Below are 20,520 nucleotides of genomic sequence, written 5' to 3'. Positions count from 1 at the left end.
ACTGGCAATAGCACACAGTATCTACTATGTTAACTGGAAGCCTAGACTAAAAAGAGCACAGCAGCCGCTGGGAAATACATTACAAGTATAAGGTTTATTTTTTAAACAGAACAGTGAGTTGAACTACTTGTTTACATGCAAGGAGCCAAAAGAAAATTTAAATCAAACTATACAAAGCCAGCAAAAGTGAAAGTGAGGCTGAAGTCAAAAGATGCTGTTCGGATTCTACAAGTGCAGGATCCCAGCGTATTATGGGACAGAAGGCTTTGATAGGCAATACAGTCTAATAAGATATTCAGGGATTAAGTCAGTGCTTCACGGACAGATGTGTCCATGTGCCAGTTGTTGCTAAGCTTTAATTTTTCCCCCTGCAATGTTTAATTTATCACACTGGCGCTTTCTAAACTAGAACATCTGTAAACAAGGTTAAGAATGACCTCCTTCCAATTTTACATCGGTGAACAGTGCCCTTCTCCGTGCTCTAATTTTAGATACCTTAAAGATAAATAAATCTGCGGGAGGAAGAAAAAAAAAAAGAAGGCTTGTCTGACACTGTAATGTGTTCATCTTGGGCGAATACAAATTTCCTTTCCGCCCGGCTCTTGATGAACACAACCGACTCTTGCTGCCCAACCCATATTCAGGCACCCCCTTCCCAGCCAAACGCAATTAAACAAACTTCTGCTAAATATTTAACAGTCTCGTGTAGTAATTAGCAGCAAATAATGGGAGCTTAAATTGATAATTGCTCAGAACTGTGCTCTTGCCAACACGACAAGTTTCCCGCTCCTCCCTTTTCTCTTAGATTTTGAATCCCGGAAGGTTTCGTTTTTAAAGGACTTAGTTAGTGAGATTACCCTCGGTCACGTTACTTGGCCCAAGACCTTGCAGTCAACTTGGGTGAGTTTTGCCATCGGCTGCAAGATTCTACCCGCATCACTTATTTCATTTGTGTTTTTGAAATCCATTGAAATTTAAAGTTACATACCTGAAAGCTGCTGGAACAGGGCATTGATTTAAAAACTGACTGGCAGGCTTAGGATTTAAACTCTGGTCCACTAGATTCAAAAGGTCATCTGATTAGAATGAGAGACGCACAAGGCTTGTAATTTATATTCAAAGGGTAACCTTTGTAGGGAGAAGGAGGGAGCAAGGAAGGACTCTTTCTGCTTTTCCGCTTGATAGGGACAAGGATTCCCTTCAACCAAATTCCAACAATTATGAAAAATAGTTTATTGAACTTGGGCAAAAAAGCGAAAGAAATGCCACTTCCTTGCAGTGTATTACTTCTTTTATTAAAAACACCGCCACACTCCCTAGGAGGTGAAGTCGTATTAAGAGTAAGTCAAACGCGTTATAAATCATTAAGAGTAACAGCAAAAAGTCTTTCCTCATCACAAGCAACCAGATGCTTGTCTACTAGAGCATTTGCTTTAGTACATAAAACGGATAAAACTATAAAAGGACAACATTTGACTTGCATCATTTACACGATTAAACTGCCTAAGTGTAAGCATGCATGTGCACATCCACGCCAGAGCTGGATGTTGGAGTGAGCATGTGCCGTGTGTGGGGGGGGGGGGGATGTTACATCCGTGCATGGGTTCTACAAGGTAAAATCCCTGGTGTTTGCCTCTGATCTTTCTGTCCCTCATCGCTCATATATTCCTCCATGGAGAATGCAATTAGAAGGAGCCCAAAGTAGCCTCGCTTTAAATTCTTTTTTTTTTTTTAAGTTTACTTATTTATTTTGAGAGAGAGAGCACATGCACACGAGCAGGGGAAGGGCAGAGAGAGAGAAGGAGAGAGAGAATCTCAAGCAGGCTCCACATCGTCAGCACAGAGCCTGATGTGGGGCTCGAATTCATGAACCACGAGATCATGACCTGAGCTGAAATCAAGAGTCAGACACTTACCTGACTGAGCCACCCAGGCGCCCCTGCCCTTGTTTTAAATTCTAAGAAAGTCTTTTTAACATGCAAATATTTCACAAATTCAAGTCTATTTGGGTGTCCCTCACTTTAAAGTAAAACAAAAACAACCCAAAAACTCTGGTTTGGAGAGAGGAGAAATAATGTCACACTCAAGGTGGGTGCTTGTTTTCTTGCTCGCTCTTTCCTCTCCTTTTTCCTCTGTGTGTTTTTGTGTACTGTAGAAAGTTTCCAGTCCCCTTTCTCTAATAACCTCCCGCCTCCTCATTCCCTGAAATCACCCGTTTATTAGCCAGTTCACACAGGCAGGCACGAAGAGAGGAAATCGGGAATGCTTAAGTGTATCTCTTATCCTTCACTGAGCCTCGTCAGGTCTTCAGGTTTATTCATATTTTCTCCTGTCCATCATCTACTCTTGTCTCGGGATCTTTCGGGCCTTACAATGGCGGAGCTATCCCCGGCTTTCCATCCGGCCAAGAAGAGCTTCTGTTTCCTTCAGAAACCCCCACATTAAACTCCCATTCTCCTCCCACGTCCTGGGCACCTTTTCTGGAACTGCTTCCAGGTCTCTGCGGGACAGTTTCCTCCCCTCTCAGGGTACACAGAGCTTCTAGAGGGACAGCCTCTTGTTCCCCCCGCACAAAGATGTGCTGTAACTATGGTGAGAGCAATCTATAACCCTCCCGTCCTTATATAATTTGCTACTCCAAGTTAATTTTAATTCATTACAATAAAGCAATATAATTAAAAAAATAACTCTTTAAAGTGAAGTATTTAACATGATCCTGGAAGAAAGACAGCTCTAACAGAGGGCCAGGCGGCAGGCGTGGTGCACACTCATGCAAATTCAAAGGTGAGCTGTAAACCAGTACATGCAGCAACACTGCTATGCATAAAGGGCCTGGCAACGGGAGGCCTCATTCTAATCAGTCCTCAAAGGAACCTGCCATACAGAAGTGGCACTTATTCTAATTTAAAGCCCTCATGCTTTGCTTCAGTGTTGCAAAATTTATAAAAGAATAACTTCATTAAACCGCCTGGCACTTCAAACACAAATGCAAACCAGCCACAACACAGAAGGAGCTGGACAAGAGGAAGAGAAATATTCCCAGAGAGTTGTTAACTCGGATATTAAAATGAAGTCTGCGTTTGGGCGCTTCTCTCGCTGATGACCGGGTTTGACGCGCAACTTTCCTTCACCAAGGATTGCTGCCACACGGCTCTTTACTTCTGTCATGAGGCCTGTTACTCCTCTGAGTCTGCCTAATAACACTGGAAATCATTCAAAGCAGTTCGGCAAGCCACATCACATGCAGAAATACGTCTGGCAGTACATAAATGAGCGCTATTCAGTGTCCCTTTCCTGGTCTGCAGAGAGGAGACTGATTCTGAATACACACTATTATGTTTCCATTCGCCAGGGTATATATTTCAGACTCTCCTAAGTTGTTGAAAAACTAATGTAAAAAAAAATCCCCTCCCCCCCCAACCTCCGTCTTCAAGAAAGAAAGCAGTAATAAGGGCTAAGTAGAAACAATCTGCCCAACCCATGCCCAGCACTGGAGAAAAGTTATTGTCACATCCTAAAACACACGCTTTCAAGGAAAATTCTGTTTCTCCCTGGAATCAAAGAATCAAAGACATGCTACAGTAAAATAACTTCAGGCTAGATTTCTAAGCTACGATGCAGTTTGTGTCAGAACACACATCATTTCGTGCTGTCAGCATATTTCTCCAAATCATTTCATTTATTTATTTTTTGGGGGGGGGATGCAATGCAAAGACAAAGCTAGAAGCCTGTTGAAAAACTCCAACCCTCTGAGACAGTGCGTGTCACATACAAGCTGTATTATGCTCTGAGATCTTGAGAGATCCCAGTAATAAAGGGCCCCTCTCCTGTTCGGTGTTTCTCAATACCCGCATCCAAATTTGGGCTGAGATTCTGTGACAATGAGAATAGAGCAAGCATTCGAACCTCTTGAAAATGATAACCCATGGATGGAGAAGAGGTAATGACCTCAGGGTAAATCCCTGAAGGTGAATCTCTCCAAAGGTGCATAACAGAAGATGTTTATTCCAGCTACCTTTCAGAACTGGGTGGTGGGGTCTTGCTCATGCCGGCTGAGCAGCGGACAGATGGACACCATGGATGTGAACACTGGTGATCGCCAAAACCAAAAAAGCCCCAAAACCAAAAAACAACAACAATGCAGTGTCATGTGATTCAGTTCATCCCTAGGATAAACAAATACTGACGTTAATGCTCTACATCTTTAGGAAGATGTTTTACAGTGCCGAAGGCTCTTTTCCATTCACATAAGGCAATATAGCGGTGAAGGTAGGTTTCTATTATTTTTCTTCTCCATGAATAAAATAGGGCTAATCAGATGGAATGAATGAGCTAATTCAATTACAGGCAGCCTTTATTGTGCAATAAAATATGGATTATTGATCTTGTGGAGTTGGCAACGCATGATGCAAATTCAGTGCATGGGACCTGAAGACGGGAGTTTGACTGTTCTTATTCATGATAAAACGAGCAAAACAACGCTAACTAATTAAACCCAGTGCTTCAAAAGGGGATGGATGAGAGGTCACCTCACAGGGCCGGAACAGGAGCCTGAGGAGACCCTGTTAGCAAGGGAGCCATCCCTTGTTAGATTCCTACAACGAAGGAAGGGGGCATGGCTGGGCTCCTCAGGCCCATCTGTGGAGAGGAAAGCGAAAACTTGTTGGGTGGACTGAAATTTACTTGATAGGCACCTTGCTACAAATCCAATTTGGTACCGTTATAAGAACGAATGTATTGTTGCAGCTTTGCACTCGTTTGAAATACAGCGCCGGACTGTTTTAGCAGAATCCTTTGGTCCTTTATCTCTTAAAAAAAAAAAAATGCAATAATCAACGCTGTTAGAAAGAAAGCAGCTCTGAGTATGAGGGTCACGTGGAAAGGAAAGCGTATGCAGTCAACACTAAAGGGAAAAAAGAAGGTGAGCTCTGATATTCGATGTATATTTACACACCTCAGTTCTGCTTTCCCATTTCCCCTTATAAATCTGCCCCCAGATACTGTGGCCTGCTGATTGCTGTTTGTACTCTGCTACAGAGCGCACACCAGACTGTCTCTGTATTCCTTATAAACTTCTCCCTGCCTTCCCTGCAAAGCTGGCATTCTTCCTTTTGACCAGGTTCATCCTCTACCTTTCTACGGACCACAGCGAGCCCGCCCACCACCCCCCTCCCCTGCCCGCCGCAGCACAGAAATATGCTCTTTTCTCCCCTAATTTTTCTTTTTGAAGAGTCAAAATGGGTTCCGTGTTTTGGTAGGCATCCCTCCAAAGCATAGGTAAGCGTACATGTGGCATGTTTTCGAAAAAGACTCCGGCGGAAGGGAGGAATCAGAGATGCTAAACAACGCCACGCAAAGTTGCAGACTGTTCGGCTACAGTCCAGAAAATGAATCCAATTTTTCATTCTGTCGTTATAAATATTTCATCGCAAATGGTACTGATTTTCTGCAACTGTGGTTAAGCAAAGGGCCTCTGTGTGAATATTTAAGAAAAAAAAAAAAAGAGGAGGAAGACAACGAAGAAGAAGGAGGGGGAATGAAAGATTAGCCACCAATTAATTTCTTACTTTAAATGTAAAAGATTCTGGGAGAAATTCAACAGTGATGTAGTGTGTGACTCAAAGAAGGAGAAGAAAAAAAACATTTACTCTGCTCTTCTTCTGACAGTTTCTCATAAAATATCTGCAGCCCATCTATCTTTTAGTACTCCAGGCTCCTCTGGAGAGCAGAAAATGGTGGTTTAAAGCTCACTTCAGTGCCAGTCTGCGGGAGATTGCTTTCCACAGGACCCCCGCTGATGGAGGCCTAGGGGAAGAGGCCCAGGAGTTATTCAATCAGCCCGAGACTCTGGGGCGGCTGGGGGTCCTTTGAGGGCTGATTATAAAGCTGCCCTCCTGTTGCCTGCCTCGGAACAGAATGAAATGAGCAGCCTCTTGCTGAGCAGATACTGCAAGAAGGAATTTCACCTGTCATGGAGTTTGTCAGAATTTCAGGATTTATCTTGGTGCAAAATTAATAAAATACCAACCAGGATTTCAGGCTGACTACTCAGCTGTGTCATCTCAAAGTGATCTTTCACCCAGGAAAACCTGGACAGTGAGTACAGCCACTCTTGCCTTACTTTCCCTTCGGAGGGTGAGCGAGACGATGTAATACCACCCAGACATCGGGATGAGATTTTGAACCAATTACACACAAGGCCGAATTACGTGTGGGTGCTACTGTCTTAATGTGTGACCTCTCACCCCGCTGCTGTAGTTCTAAAGCCTCTTTGGAATAAGCCCAAGTCTGAGGCATAAAAAGGCCATTTCTGCAGCTTATAACACAGTAGGTCCCCTATGGCATCACATCTGTTAAATTCATACACTGGTATTTCAGGCCTGAATTTGATTTATCTTTTAAAAAGGAGTACGAACAACAGACGATGTTAAGAGCACAGATTGTGAAACATTACAAATTAATCCTGGGTCCGCCGTGAACCGGGAGGGGCAGTATCATCTTTCGTTTTAACAGGCTGTGCCCTCCTGTCCGGTCACCCTCTGGGCTCCAGTGTGGGAGTGGGGAGTGGGGCAGGAGGCCCCCTGAGGGGATGGGACAGGCAGGGAACAAGTTTCCCTGCCAGCTCTGGGGCTCTGGGTTTTAGCCAGTTTTGGAGCTGGGTGTCTCTGCTCATTCTACTTCAGAAGGTGGCTTGCACCACGCAGATCACCAGAGTGTGTAAGAGGGGTTCTGCGAAGCCCGGGGTTAGGGCATTTTGAGCACAGGCTTGCGGAGCCCCGAGGCAATTAGCTCTGGTCCTCAGAGTTGGGGGTGTCACATTGCAGATGGGGCAGCATGTGGGGGACCGGGTTGGCGCTCACACCACCGGCTGACCTGAGCCATGGGACAGAGGGCATGCACATTTCTCAGATCCAACTCTGGACTCTGAACTCAGGTTCAGGACAGACTTGACTCCAATCGCAACGCACACCTTGTCTGCTGTCCCCGGCCTCCTGTCGCGCTCAGACCATGGGTGCCCCTTACTAATCGGCGATTGGCAGCACATCCCCGGCTCCCAGAGTCAGCGATTGGTTTAAGGCCATTGCCGCCTGTCCGTGTTCTATGTGAGACATTAAACGACACCGTAATGCGTCCCTTCCAGCTCTTCTCCTAGTTCCAGGACAGTCCCGTTTTGGAGCGCCACCTTTAACAAAGCAGTAGTGGCCCGACAACGTTTCCGAGATCTCAGGAAAAAGTGAGAAAGAGAGAGGGAAAGCTTGCAAGCGAAGGCACAGATGGTGGGCGGAGACGCAGGGTGCTCTCAGCAGGCTTCAGTGGAGATGCATTAACTCCACAGAGGGATGAGGGCTTCCCACCAGTACCATCATGAATTATAACTGAGTATGGGAGTGAGGTCTTTGCGCCTGGCTCACAGCAAATAGACTGTTCTAGTTTCCTGCCCAATCACCTTTCACCCTTATAAACTCAAAGCACAGCAAAGCTCACTGCTGCTATTTAATGGTATCCCGGTAGCCTTTTATGTGTCTAGAAGGCGCGCAAACTTAGCAGATGTGCCCAGTGGTGTAAGTCAGATAATTACAAAATTAAGTTTTGGCGATGTCAGAAAAGGAAACCTTTCACGGGTGATTCGGGTTTCCAGTGAGAGGTGGTCTTCTGTCAGCCGGGGAACGGAATCAAAGCAGGAGGGGGTGGGCGCGAAAGAAAGATGCCCACCTCTCAGACACCCTGGGTACCCGGGAAGAGCCTCCCTTTCGCGCACTTTCTCCTCCCCTTACGGGAAGGCAGTTCTTGCCCAGTTGGTTAGTTCTCCCACTCGCGCATTCGATGAAGTTATCAATGAAGGAGGTCTGTTATTTTAGGCAGTTTAAAATTTCACCGCTTTTAAAGGACTCGTTTACCCTGCCTTTCACTCCCGTTTAAAGCCTTGGAGTTGCTGTTCTAAATGACAGCACCGCGAGCGAGCACTGCTTTTAAGCACTATTCATCTCACCCGCCACATCTCAGGCTTTTACAGAACACTGCTCTCTCTCTCCAATAAGGGGAACTTACTCTTTCATAGCTGCAGGGCAGAGCCTGTTCCAAGCTGTAGATTCGCTGCAAATATAACAATAAAGGATACAAATGTGAATTCCTCTTAAAATACACGCTTGGCTCTGAAGCTGCCTTGCCTTAGCAAACTCGATCAAGAGCAGCCTATCAATCTTTCTCCAAATGCACAGCAACAGCTCATTTCGCGCGGCTGTCCGATGGATCGCCACATCGATGGATCAGAAGGCGCGGGAATGAATTCTTTGCTCATTTCAGGGGATTTATAGTTGAAGTCCATGATTACCATCTCTCTTTCTCTAATTGTCACAACAGTTGGATATGGGGGTGGTGTTTTCCAATAGTCGGGTAAAAGTTTGTAAACACAAAGGCTCTATTCTTGGCATTTTGTCTCCGCTAATGTGAGGAAGCTGATCCGTGTGTGGAGCAAACATCTAAAATAGGAACATATGTGGGAATTTAACGTGCCTCTCCGGATTGCAGAATGTTCTAGAAATTTGGATTTCCAGGTCTCTCCAAAGGATCTGACTGAAAACGTGGTGAGACAGAGCTCTGTCTTTACAGGACAATCATGCCCGCAGTTTCTCGTTCCTAAAGGAGGCAGATCTTCTGGCGCTGCGGCAGCAGGCTGTCTTGGCGACATACAAGGTGGCAGGGCCAGCAAAGCCCAGCCAAGGCAGAATGTGGCAGAGGTGATGAACATTTCCAGGGGGTGGGGAGGGAGGGGGCTGTGGAACTGGCCACAGTGCTCTTCAGTACACCCTAGCTGGATGCTCCATAAAGTCGCACTGATGGCAGTTCGGAGATGGCCATCTGTCGTCAACTCTGGGCCAGACAAAAAAATAATGTAATGGCAGATCGCTAACAACAGGGCTGTTGGAGGAGGGAATGACTCCTAGAACGAGGAGGTGGTGCTCCATCTTTTAATAGCGAAAACCAGCCATCGATATGAACATCAAGAAATTAATGGATGGAGAATTTTTTAAAACTGAGCTGGGGTGTTGTAGAGACGACTCAGATGTAAATAAAGTGGCTTTGGCTTATTGCTATCACCTCTGCTGCCCCTACTTCGGTCATATTAACCACTTGATTCTTGAGCATTTGACTAGCAGGACACATGGTGAAGCAGTGAGGGCCAAATTTAGAAAAAGGTGAGCCCACATTGTGCCTCCAAGCATGCACACGCAGATTAGCCATTTATTGGTACAAAACGGGTAATTGAAAATGCATTTACTCATTTAGTCCAAATGAGTTCATTGTGACAATCATGCTTCTCTATCTTTCCGTACGCTTGCTTAATTTCTAGAAGCAGTTTTATAAAAGAGCAAAATAAAGCTACCTCGTCTTTAGATACATTGTGAATGCTATAAAATTTTAAACTCCCTTCTTTGCTCAAGAAAAACCTTAGCTTTGTGCTACTGCATAGATGATAGGAAGAGAGAGGGGGTGGGGAAGGGGGAAGGGAGGGACGGAGGGAGAGAGAGGGAGAGGGAGAGAGAATGAATAACAGTCAAACTGAGGTTAGCTGTGTCCTATTTCTTTGTCCTATATGATTAACTTTCTGCCTTCAATGGTAAGGCCAATCAATCCTGATTGAATTATCCAATATTAACAGCTGAAAGTGATCAAAAGTAATGGTGAAAACATAGCACCAATCAATAAATCAATGCAAATGATTCAGTTCCTGGAGATTCGATCAAATAAAAGAGATAGATCAATTTAACCACTGAGCAAATTAAGTGGAAGTTGGTGTAGCACCAATTTACTTCAAAAGCCCCGCAGGCCCACAAAGCAGAGAAATGAGGTGGTGGAGAAACAGACCAGTTCCAGACCCACATGCTCACTTGACACAATTTATGCTCCTGAGATCCCTGAGGCTATGTGGTGTGTTTAGGGGCTGTGATTTCAGCCCCAAGAACAAGAGACACACAGAGGTCCAAAGGATCTGAGGAACTGGAGAGCTAAGGTACCAGGAAGCACGAACCACCCAGGAAGAGGCAGGAAGTACACCCCCCACATCAGCTGTCCTCCCAGAAGACCACTCTGGAGCCCAGCGCTGGAGTCCACCCAGACACGGTAACGGGCAAATCTTCCAGGCTGGGGTTCCTAAAGGAAGGCCTTACGATGAGAAGCAAGGCAGGACAGGGTGTTGAGTCTTAGAGTTGGAGTGGGGATAGTGAAAGCAATCTCAAACTCCATTAGAAATAAAAACAGGACAACTGAAAAATACAGAACGGTTTGTGAGGAGTATCCGGGGCAAAATAGTTTTAGGGCACTTCTTACAGCTTTAAACGCACACTTTTCCATTCTTCCTGTTTGCAATAGAGGATCGGCCTTACTCAGAGAAAAATATGACAACGAGCTAGAGCAAACCCTCCCCCCCCCCCCCCCCGCCACATCACATCCAGACCCCACCTTGTCTTGGATGGAGGGAGCAAGATAAAACTTTTGTTTCCACTACACGTCCTTCATTTGAGGTATATGGAGAGAAGGGTCAGGTTGTTTTGAAACACATTTCTGAAAGCAAACGTAAATGTTTTGTTTTACGGTTATATGCTAAAAGGAAAAAGGGAAAGAAAAAAGCCCAAGATTCTTTAATCCCGTGAAAAAGATGAATGTTTAAAAATGAGAATTTTTACCTGGAAACCAATTAACATGAAACTATGTCAAGGTACGATTAACTGGGAAATTATTCTGGTAGAACTAGAGCAGAGAACTAAGGAAAATTCTGACGTGTTTGAGGCAGACATTTTATTTCTGAGTGATGATGACTCCTGATGAGGTTTACTTAGGTCAGCACTAGCGAGCAGGGAGAGAGGGTCAGGGGGCCAATGTCCGCCCAGTGCCTGTCTTTCTCCACACCCTGCACGGAGTGTTCTGTGTCGCCTACTCAGCTGCACTCTCACCACGATCCTGAGGGTTAGGTGTGAGGCCTTGTTGTTGCCTATGGGCCCATTGTACAGATGATAAAACTGAAGCACACAGTCAATAACAGCTTGTAAGTGACGGTGACCCTGTCAATCAAACTCTGGTGATTTTTCTCCGTAACTCATGCTTTTTCCCTTGTACTAAGCTGCCTGGAGGGAATTGGTAGCAAATTAAAACAAATGAAAAAAAAAAAAAAAACTAATGAAAACTATTTTTTAAACTACTAACCGCTGGAGACTTTATGGGTGGCTAAGTCTCCCATAATCACAGATATCAGAATCATTTCCATACTTCAGAACCAGCTTGAACACCTCCCACATGAGGTCTTTCTTGAGTCTCCCAGCTGGAGAATAAGCATCTTCTTTTGGAATACTTATAACCATTGACTACATATTAGCTCATATAATGTTTAATCATCTGCGTTGTCTTATCTTTTCTAGGAGACTATAAATGTGATATAGTTCTAATTATTTTTTATATGTCATAGAGTGATTGGGACCATGGTCGATTTAAAATGATGACGTGGTAATTTTACAAATATTTGAATTAATAAATATGCTCCTTAATTAACAATGGCACTGGGACAATAGTAGTAAATAGCATAGGGCTTGTGATTTTGACTATGACTCCTAAATGTCTCATCATGTATTATTTAATAACTTGAGACACAGATTTGTATTAAATTGATTAAAAGCCTAGTTTAAGGAAACAGCTAAGTTAGCAAGTGACCCAGTGACTGGCTCAGCAGCCACATGGCCATGCTGTACTGTTGTCTTTTACAGCCCATCCTGTGTGCGCTGCATCATTTTCTTTCAGAAATATGACCGTAAAACTTGAGCACCAGTTAAGCTGCGGTGTGAAAAAAAGGCATCCAGATGAGGTGATCTGGTGGGAAAGAGGAGAAAAACAGCTGAAGAGACAATTACATACTGAAAAAGAAGTGATACCCGAAAATCATGGTGTATCCCTCAGAATGTCAGCTGCATTTTGAATGTGGAAAACACTGCATTCGTGAGCTTAAGGAGGGAAGGGCTGTGTATCAAAATAACCTTTGATTCAAAAGGAATTCAAATACCAGAATCTCAGAGCCTGAAGTTCACCCAGGCCAATTCCGTCTCTCCCTCCTGCTGAAATTCCCTCAACATTCATTACATTCGTAACATGGTGCCTGATGGAACTTTCTACGAGACACATTGGAAGGGAATGATTTGATCACTGCTATTGAATTGTAGCTTGTCTAGAGGCACCAATTAAACAGTAATTAGTATATTGAAAGAAAGTGGCCTATTCAGCAGCATTTTTACAAACACACCACTTGCTCACACCTGTATAAACCACTTTGGATACAAATATGCATTGTAGGATATTATTCTTGGACCAGACCATCCCTCGCTCAAAGCAGCTTCCTTAAGTGCTGCAGAAAAAGTTGTGAGGTCTATTAGGAAAACATGTGAAACATTCAATATATTCATTTGCTTTTATTTATTTTTTTTTCAACGTTTTTTTCAACGTTTTTTTTTTTTATTTTTTTTTTTATTTTTTTTGGGACAGACAGAGACAGAGCATGAACGGGGGAGGGGCAGAGAGAGAGGGAGACACAGAATCGGAAACAGGCTCCAGGCTCCGAGCCATCAGCCCAGAGCCTGACGCGGGGCTCGAACTCACGGACCGCGAGATCGTGACCTGGCTGAAGTCGGACGCTTAACCGACTGCGCCACCCAGGCGCCCCTTGCTTTTAAAATAACAAAATGTTCATTTAGTTCCAATAATACACTTTTATTCCAAAGCACATCTTCCCTACCGGCATGCAAGATAGAAATAGATTAGAATTGCTTGCAAAAGTGAGGGAAAACTCTACCAAAGAAGAAAGACTACCTTGCCAATAACTGCACATTATATATCTCTAAACTGGAATGAATACTTTCGGTAAGAAAGGTTTAGGGGTCATGTGAAGCGTATAGCTTCCATACTGGCAAAAGGTGTGTCTTAGATTGAGTGTTCCATAGAAGTAGAGGTTTTGTCTCATTTAATTCTAAAAGGAATTGTGGTCTGTGATGTCCAAAAGATGATGTCTGAATCATTGGTGTCCTGAAGATGGACAGTGCATACTAAGGAATTATCTGAGTTCTGACTGGCGTTGTAGGCAAATATCAATGAAAATAACATACCCCCGTGTGTGTGTGTGTGTGTGTGTGTGTGTGTGTGTGTTGGGTATATAATTTTATACCCCACAAAGCACTTCTATTCACACACACAAAAAAAATGGTTTCACATTTTTAACTGGGCATAAGTAGCGAAAGAAATGTAAATTAATTTTATGTTCATGAAATCATTTATGCACCACACCACTGAAAGACGTACCATCGTTATATTATGAGGCAATTTTGAAATGCTCACCCTTGACTTGCCCTAGTATTCTCACTCTGACAGAAGAATCAAATAAACGATATGCTTTCAATCTTCCATTGGATTTCAGTTTGTGGGCGTTTCGTTTCATAACCTCTTACGAAAAGTCTGCCTTTCTGAACTTCAGTGGCATAAACAAACAGATGACTTCAAGTGGTATGTATGACATATGTCAATTTTAAAACTTGCACTCATTTTACTTACCACAGTGTGAACTACAGTGAGCTGATAAAATGGCTTCATTTGTCATTTTTCTATTCTTATTATTTTGGTTACCGATCTTATTTTCTATTGTTACCTTAATTTCAGTCAATTTTCCCCTTCCTTCTAGAAATTAACAAAACTATTATGGTTTTGGTACACTTACCATGCCCACTTTTCATGCAAGAAATAAAAGAAATCAATCTTTAAAAATTACATTAATTCCATCCTCTAAGCCCAGGTGTAAAGCTAATTTGGGTAATGAAAGCAAATGTACAGGACTGTGAACCCCTGAGGGTAAAGCATAAAAATCCAAATACTCTCAAAACGAGAAAAAGTAAAGTTAACTCTGATCCATTTTTCTTAATGTATTGAAACCAAAAGCCACTGTTAGTACTCAGGACTTTAGAAAATAGACTTACATAGATATTTCAATGATGGTTGATATTAGCTTTGTAAAAATGATCACATACTAACTATAAAAAAAAAAACTTTTATCTAAGGGATGATGCGTATATTGAACCTGGGTATTCATATCAAGACCATGTATGATTCTGGGTAATGGGATTGGAAAAAGAGTGCTCACAGCTTTGGATTGTGGAATAAGTCTTCTTGTGACCCAGATCACAATCTGAATGAATGAGTCAGGAATATTTTGAGACAGGTTTGACCTTCTAAGATCCTAAAGACTCAGGAAGAGTTGTAGGTTTTGTATTGTATCTTTCATACCAACAGTTCTCAAAGTGTGGCTCAGGGACTTCTGGGGTCTCCTGGATCCTCTCCAGGGGTCTGTTATGTCAAGACTATTTTCACAGTAGCATTAAGACATCATTTGCCCTTTACGCCCTCATCATCTCATGAGCGCAGAGTGGAGTTTCCTACAGGTGACTTGACAAGGGATAAGTGGTGACATCATCTCTCTGACAGCTAGTAGAATCGCAGGTGTGTATATTCTTGTGTTTACAACTTCTCTCAAGTTTGATTTCTAATATGGGAATATCAATAGATAGTAAGCTGCACAAATCATAGGCCCTTGTGGTCATCAATCATTTTAAGTGTAAAGACATCCTGAGCTCAAAGAGTTTGAAAACCACAGGTCTAGACTAATTGTAGAACAGAATGAATACCGTATGCTTCACGAAACCCTAAAGTATACTAGAAAAGAAACCTGGAGTCCTGAAGGATGTGGATAATTGCTCAGCTTTGTCTGTGCTATGGAGGGGTACAGGCTACTACGGCCATAGTGTTGGGTTCTTTTAATGAAAGACACCCACCAAAGTCTTACCAACAGGTTAGCTGTATTAGAAATCTACTAATAACAGTACAAAAGTGCAAATTTGTTGCAAACTTTTTTCAAGAACATGAGAGAGAAGTCAGCCTCTATAGAATCTCTACAACTTTGATTTTAAGCTATTATTAATTCTGCTCCACAGTTTACATTGCTAAGTATCACTAGGTATATTGGCCATATCCTTTACAGAGTCCTAAAAACCCAAAGGACTTATCTTTTCAAACATCTGGCAATAAGAATATATTTTGAAACAGAAATTTAGGTTGTATTAAGAAGATACACTTTCTGACAACAGTCTGTGTCAGAGTAGATATCCCAAACAGATGTGACAGAGTAGATAGCTATTGAGAAGTGATAAAAAGTAAGATAGCAACTTTAATTTCAGTCCACTGACACCACTATGACAATGGGCTCACCCATTCTTTCATAGATTTTTTTATTTCACCTCCTTAATTTGCTATTTGTTTACTTATAGAACAACAGATGATAAACTGTAAATTTCTTATTTTGACACATAGTTCACATTAATCTGGCTTCCCCAGAGCCCAAAGAGGTACAAAGCTGTCTCAGGGTCTACAGTGTACGATGAAAAACTAAGCAGTGTGTTTGTGTGTGTGTGGGGGGGGGACAGGGGGGGAGGGTGGGTTCCTGCTTAACCAGACCTGGCTTAAGAGATTCAATGCGAAAAATAATTACCCCTCCCCCCCCCCCCCCCAGTTCAGGCTAAATAACTTTATTGTTAATCATTGTTAATAATAATGCTCATAATAATAAAATAATTTTAAGTTCGAACTCATTCTCCTCCAAGGGCACCAGTAAAATTTAACAAAAACATGTCACTCCTATCATTTTGTCACAAAAATAAGGGTAAGTATTATGCCCATTTTTCAGGTGAAATAGCAGAAGAAAAAAAAAGACTTCTTTTCCTTTCACAATAAGTAACATTTCTAGGATAGAATCCAGGTCTCTTACCCATATTTTAACTACTAGTCTATTGCTAAGAGTAATAAAACCAACCAAACATTTGTATTATATTTTATAGTTGGTACCTTAGATTCAGACCTATTACTTCATGTTACCTAACAACAACCCCATAAGTGTTACACCCGTCTAGCATTTCTTCATATCCAAGGTTCAGAGACATTATGGACCAGTGCAAAGTCATATACCTAGCAAGTGGGACACTCAAGGCTAAACCTGATGTCTTTGGATGCCAAAGTTTTAACTATGAGGCTGTTCCTAAGTAATAATTATTCTCTTCCATTATGTGGAAGAAGCATAGTGGACAAGAGTACAGCTTCTTTCTTCTCTTCCGCTCTCCCTTCCAATTTCAAGCCCCTCAGGATAACAATGACTTGGACATCCATCCAGCTTGGAGTCCATTGGGAACAGAACATGAATAAAACAGGATTGGGGAGAATGGGCCATAACAGCGAGGTGAATGATCCCATAGTCCAATAAACCTGACCTCTAAGCCTATCACACTGGGTCAGAAGGTCCAATTATAGGTCTGTTCTAGTTCTTTTTATGATTGACAGCAGCCAGAGGCAAAATTACTTTGGTGTCTGTTAATCCAGCCTCTAATTCTCCCTTTGCCCCAATACGCACAGAGCATCATGGTGGCCCAGGGTGAGTGATACTGTGAATCCAGATTTAAAATGCCCTTGTTTCCTATAAGAAGAGCAACTGAGTTCAATCCCGGTTCTCCTCGTGGGGACATTACCTGCAGCTCTGTTTGGAAGAAAAACTTCTGTGGACATTGTGTGCAGTCATAGATCTTGTCTTCTTGTCCATGGGCAGAGAAAATATGCTGCTGCAACTTGTTTGCTTGAACAAACACTGAAATGATAAAAGGATGGTGAACCTTGGGTTATTTTCTTTCCGAAATGCCCTCAGTCAATGACTCCCTGTGAACAGACCCAGGCTGAGCGGACTGAATGCCGCACCTTCTGGGTGTGACCACTGCCAGGCCCCCGGGGAGGGCTGAGTCACATCTGCTCATGCTTGGGTCCCCGGCTTTTGTTAAGATGCACTCTACCAAGCACCCAATTCAGCCCAAACAGCTCCAAAGTAAAGGTTTATCGAGGCCCTGCTCCCTATAAATCTTTTAAAAATAAAGCTGAAAATTGTCAAATGCACAGCCCTGTCTGAACAGAAATGACTCCTATTTCTCAGCAACCCACAGGTTAAGAAATCATAGATGCCAAAACCCTGCTTATTGTATTTGCCTAAAGTTATAGCTGGCAAACAGTTCTCTATTTAAATGTGTTAATGCTAAAAATTATATCCCACAGCTACTCTGGGGCACTGTCTATAAATGTGAAACAGAACGGCAGGTAAATTCTCTTTGGATACTTTAAGATCAACTCAGCCTACACACTGAATGCAAGGGTTTCAATAATATAAACATGTTCAATTTTAATGACTACAAAACAAGGCCCTAAGACTGTGTAACAGTTTACCTAGGAGACATACTATTAATAATTAAATTGTATATGCCAGAGGCAGTGTTTGGGTTGGCAGAACTGACTTCTGATGGATGCCTGGTGCACTGTGACCTAAAAAAGTTTGCATCTACAATATTAATCTGTATAGGCAGGGAGAGGATTTATTAAAGATGTTGGCATTTGACTTTGACTCCACTCTAATCATTAAAATTATTCTAATTGCCAGCCAACCTAAAATATTAGAATATTGTTCTTGTGAGTCATACATTTTAATCACATTTCTCATTACCTTAAAAAACTACTCAGATTTCTTCGCTCCCACCTAACATGCTTTATATTGGAAGTTCTTTTTTTTTTTAATTGTTATTTCTAAAATTACTTCAAGATACACTGAAACAATTCAGGTCTGTCAGCACAGAAAATGCAGACAACTCATGATTAATGCATTTTTGTCTCTTACCTACATCAACAAAAAGAAATGGGGTTTTTATACAGATTTGCAACTGATCTCCATATAACTTAGCACATGTTATGAGGCTTCTGGCTACAACATGAAATAACTATTTTATTAGGGGTCTCAGTCATGAGATCTATGACCCAGTCTTCCTTATGAAGACTTACCACGAGCTTTTATAAAGAACCCAGACTCCTGACTCATTGTATCTTAAGATAAATACTATGTTGTGGTAAAAATATAACAATATATTTTATCTTAATTGCTGAGAACAAATTGGTGGTTACCAGAGGGGAAGCAGGTCGGGGGATGGGCTAGATGGGTGATGGGGATTAAGGCGTTCATTTGTTGTGACGAGTGCTGGGTGATGTATGTAAATGCTGAATCGCTAAATTGTACACCTGAAACTAATATTACACTGTATGTTAACTGGAATTTAAATAAAAATTTAAAAAGATAAATTTTAAAAAGCACCCCCCAAGCCCAATATATATATTTAAATATAAATCGAAAGCACAACAACAACAACAACAACAACAACGAAACAGTTCCAAAAGAAGGAGTGGCTGATGGAATTATTGAAAGAAGGAGGCTCACAGGCAAATGTCATTAACACATTCAAGAACTACTTGCAGTAACTGTATAATGAACATGGCCCCTCTCTTCTTTTGTTACAGGACAGAAATCTACAGGCTGAATGTAGTAAAGGTTAATAATCAATGCCTGGGATCTTCCTCTGCAAACAAAGAAGTCAATTTTGAGAGAAGGATATATTTTTGTTGTGTTTTGGTCTTTTTTTTTTTTTTTTTTTGACAAGTAAGAAGGGAACATAGCCTTGAGGGGCTTGACCACTGAGTTCAAGACATATGCAAAACAATCACAAAGGACTTTCCAAAATAACTTTGTCACTGTTGGGGGGGGAGTACCAGAAATACGTGTGATCATATCTCAACCCCATGGGCTTCAAATTATAGATTCTGATTTACATTTTTGTTTTTTTGCTGCTGCTGCAAACTATAGAGCCAAAACATCCAATGAAAGTTTCTTCTTAAAAGTGTAAATTTATATTAAAAATCCATCCAATTTCATAGGAAACAAACGCCTCACCTAATCAGTTCATCTAATCTGTTTTCTAGCTCCAAAATTTGGGAGGGTTTTAATGCTACCTTTTTATTTCTTATGGGAAATATTAGAAAACTCTCCAAGTTTAAGTAACAGACATAGGCTGGCAACACGGCTGCACTTGTAGTCAGACGTCTTGCGATTAAGAAGCAGCTTCGTGCAGGCACTCTTGCCTTGGTAACCTTTTCACACCGAGAGGAGAAAAGGGAACAAAACATGGATGTCGTTTTCCAAATGGAAAAGTGCAAACTTCTGAGAGAACTTGAAATGCCATTTGTTCATCCTGACAGTTAACCTTCCTGCCCATTTGAGCCTTTAAGTGGGCGGCAATCAATAATGCTAATAAGCAGAAATCAAACATCTTCTCCCCAAATTGAACAGAAGTCCTATCCGTAAAAGGCCATTGCGGTGGGAATATGCTTTGGTAGGAAAGACATGAACTGGCCGTGAAGCTCTCTAGAGTTTCCTACCTGTAAAGCAGACGGGGCACTTGAAGGTACCTCCCATCCCTTCGAAGCTGTGCTCTATCAGATGGCACTGGAGTTTGGCAGGGGAGTCGAAGGTCTGGCTGCAGAGTTTACATTCATGGTTCAGTCCTTCATCTGTGAAGAATACATGAACAGAAAAGTTGAAACACATCATATCTTTTTAAAATTTTTTTCTACATGTTTTATTTATTTTTGAGAGAGCACAAGCAGGGGAGGGGCAGAGAGAGAGGAGGACAGAGGATACAAAGCGGGCTCTGCGCTGACACCAGAGAGCCTGATGTGGGGCTTGGACTCACGAACGATGAGATCGTGACCTGAGCTGAAGTCAGATGCTCAATCGACTGAGCCACCCAGGTGCCCCCACATCATATCTTTAACGGACAAGTGTAATTGCATCTGTTAAACTACTTCCATCACCAAATATAAATATATAGTAGCATATATGGTTGTGGGTTCTTATTTCACATTACCTACGAATTTGTATCAACATAAAACATTTCTGGAATTTAAACTCCAAAGAGAATCAGAAGGCAGTGTTTATCTTCCGGGTGAAGCATTTTGTTAAGCTTTTAAGGTATCATTAGGATGTCACTGATAAGGCATCTCTTTTTCACTATCATGATTTTATGGCTGTGTATTTCCAAAGTCCTAAAATAACGGACCCAAGGAAAATGGACAGCTTCTTCCTTAAGTCTCTCCTCTGGTTTTCCTAGAATGTTCTACAAATTTATATTTCTTTTTTTTTTCAAGATTATTAATTTATTTTGAGAGAGAGAGAGAGAGCAAGAGCCAGTATGAGTGGCGGAGAGGCAGAGAAAGAGAGGGAGAGAGAGAGAATTCCAAGAAGGTTCCATGCTGTCAGCACAGCACGAACTGTGAGATCATGACCTGAGCCGAAATCAAGAGTCGAATGCTTAAACGACTGAGCCACTTGGGCACCCCTACAAATTTCTATTTCTAACTATAAGGTTTTTAGTGATACTCCCATTGACACAAACTCTTTTTCTATTCCCAAGATTTCTGGGCAATTTTGAAATATTATTAATGCTTATAGTTTATCCTACAAGTGCTATTTTTATGCAGGGTACTCCCGGTTCTCCATATCTTCTCAGTTCATTGCTCCTTCTACTTTGTAAG

The 20,520-nt window shown here is 42.1% G+C and overlaps 1 protein-coding gene across 4 annotated transcripts in view; it reads right to left on the bottom strand.

Annotated features, from left to right (window-relative positions):
* ZNF521 (zinc finger protein 521) overlaps window positions 1-20,520 on the bottom strand; it is a 280,175-nt gene that overhangs the window by 9,858 nt on the left and 249,797 nt on the right. For all 4 annotated transcript variants that reach the window (XM_058692473.1, XM_058692469.1, XM_058692471.1 and 1 more), the window contains 2 exons: window positions 19,366-19,497; window positions 16,596-16,711 (listed from right to left, as the gene is read on the bottom strand). In XM_058692473.1, coding sequence (XP_058548456.1) covers window positions 16,596-16,711; window positions 19,366-19,497 — 248 coding nt within the window. The remainder of the gene's footprint in view (window positions 1-16,595; window positions 16,712-19,365; window positions 19,498-20,520) is intronic.

The sequence above is a fragment of the Neofelis nebulosa genome, chromosome 11 (assembly GCF_028018385.1).
Source record: "Neofelis nebulosa isolate mNeoNeb1 chromosome 11, mNeoNeb1.pri, whole genome shotgun sequence".
Taxonomy (NCBI): domain Eukaryota; kingdom Metazoa; phylum Chordata; class Mammalia; order Carnivora; family Felidae; genus Neofelis; species Neofelis nebulosa.
The sequence above is the reverse complement of the archived record's forward strand: the minus strand, read 5'-3'. Positions and strand labels throughout refer to the sequence as shown.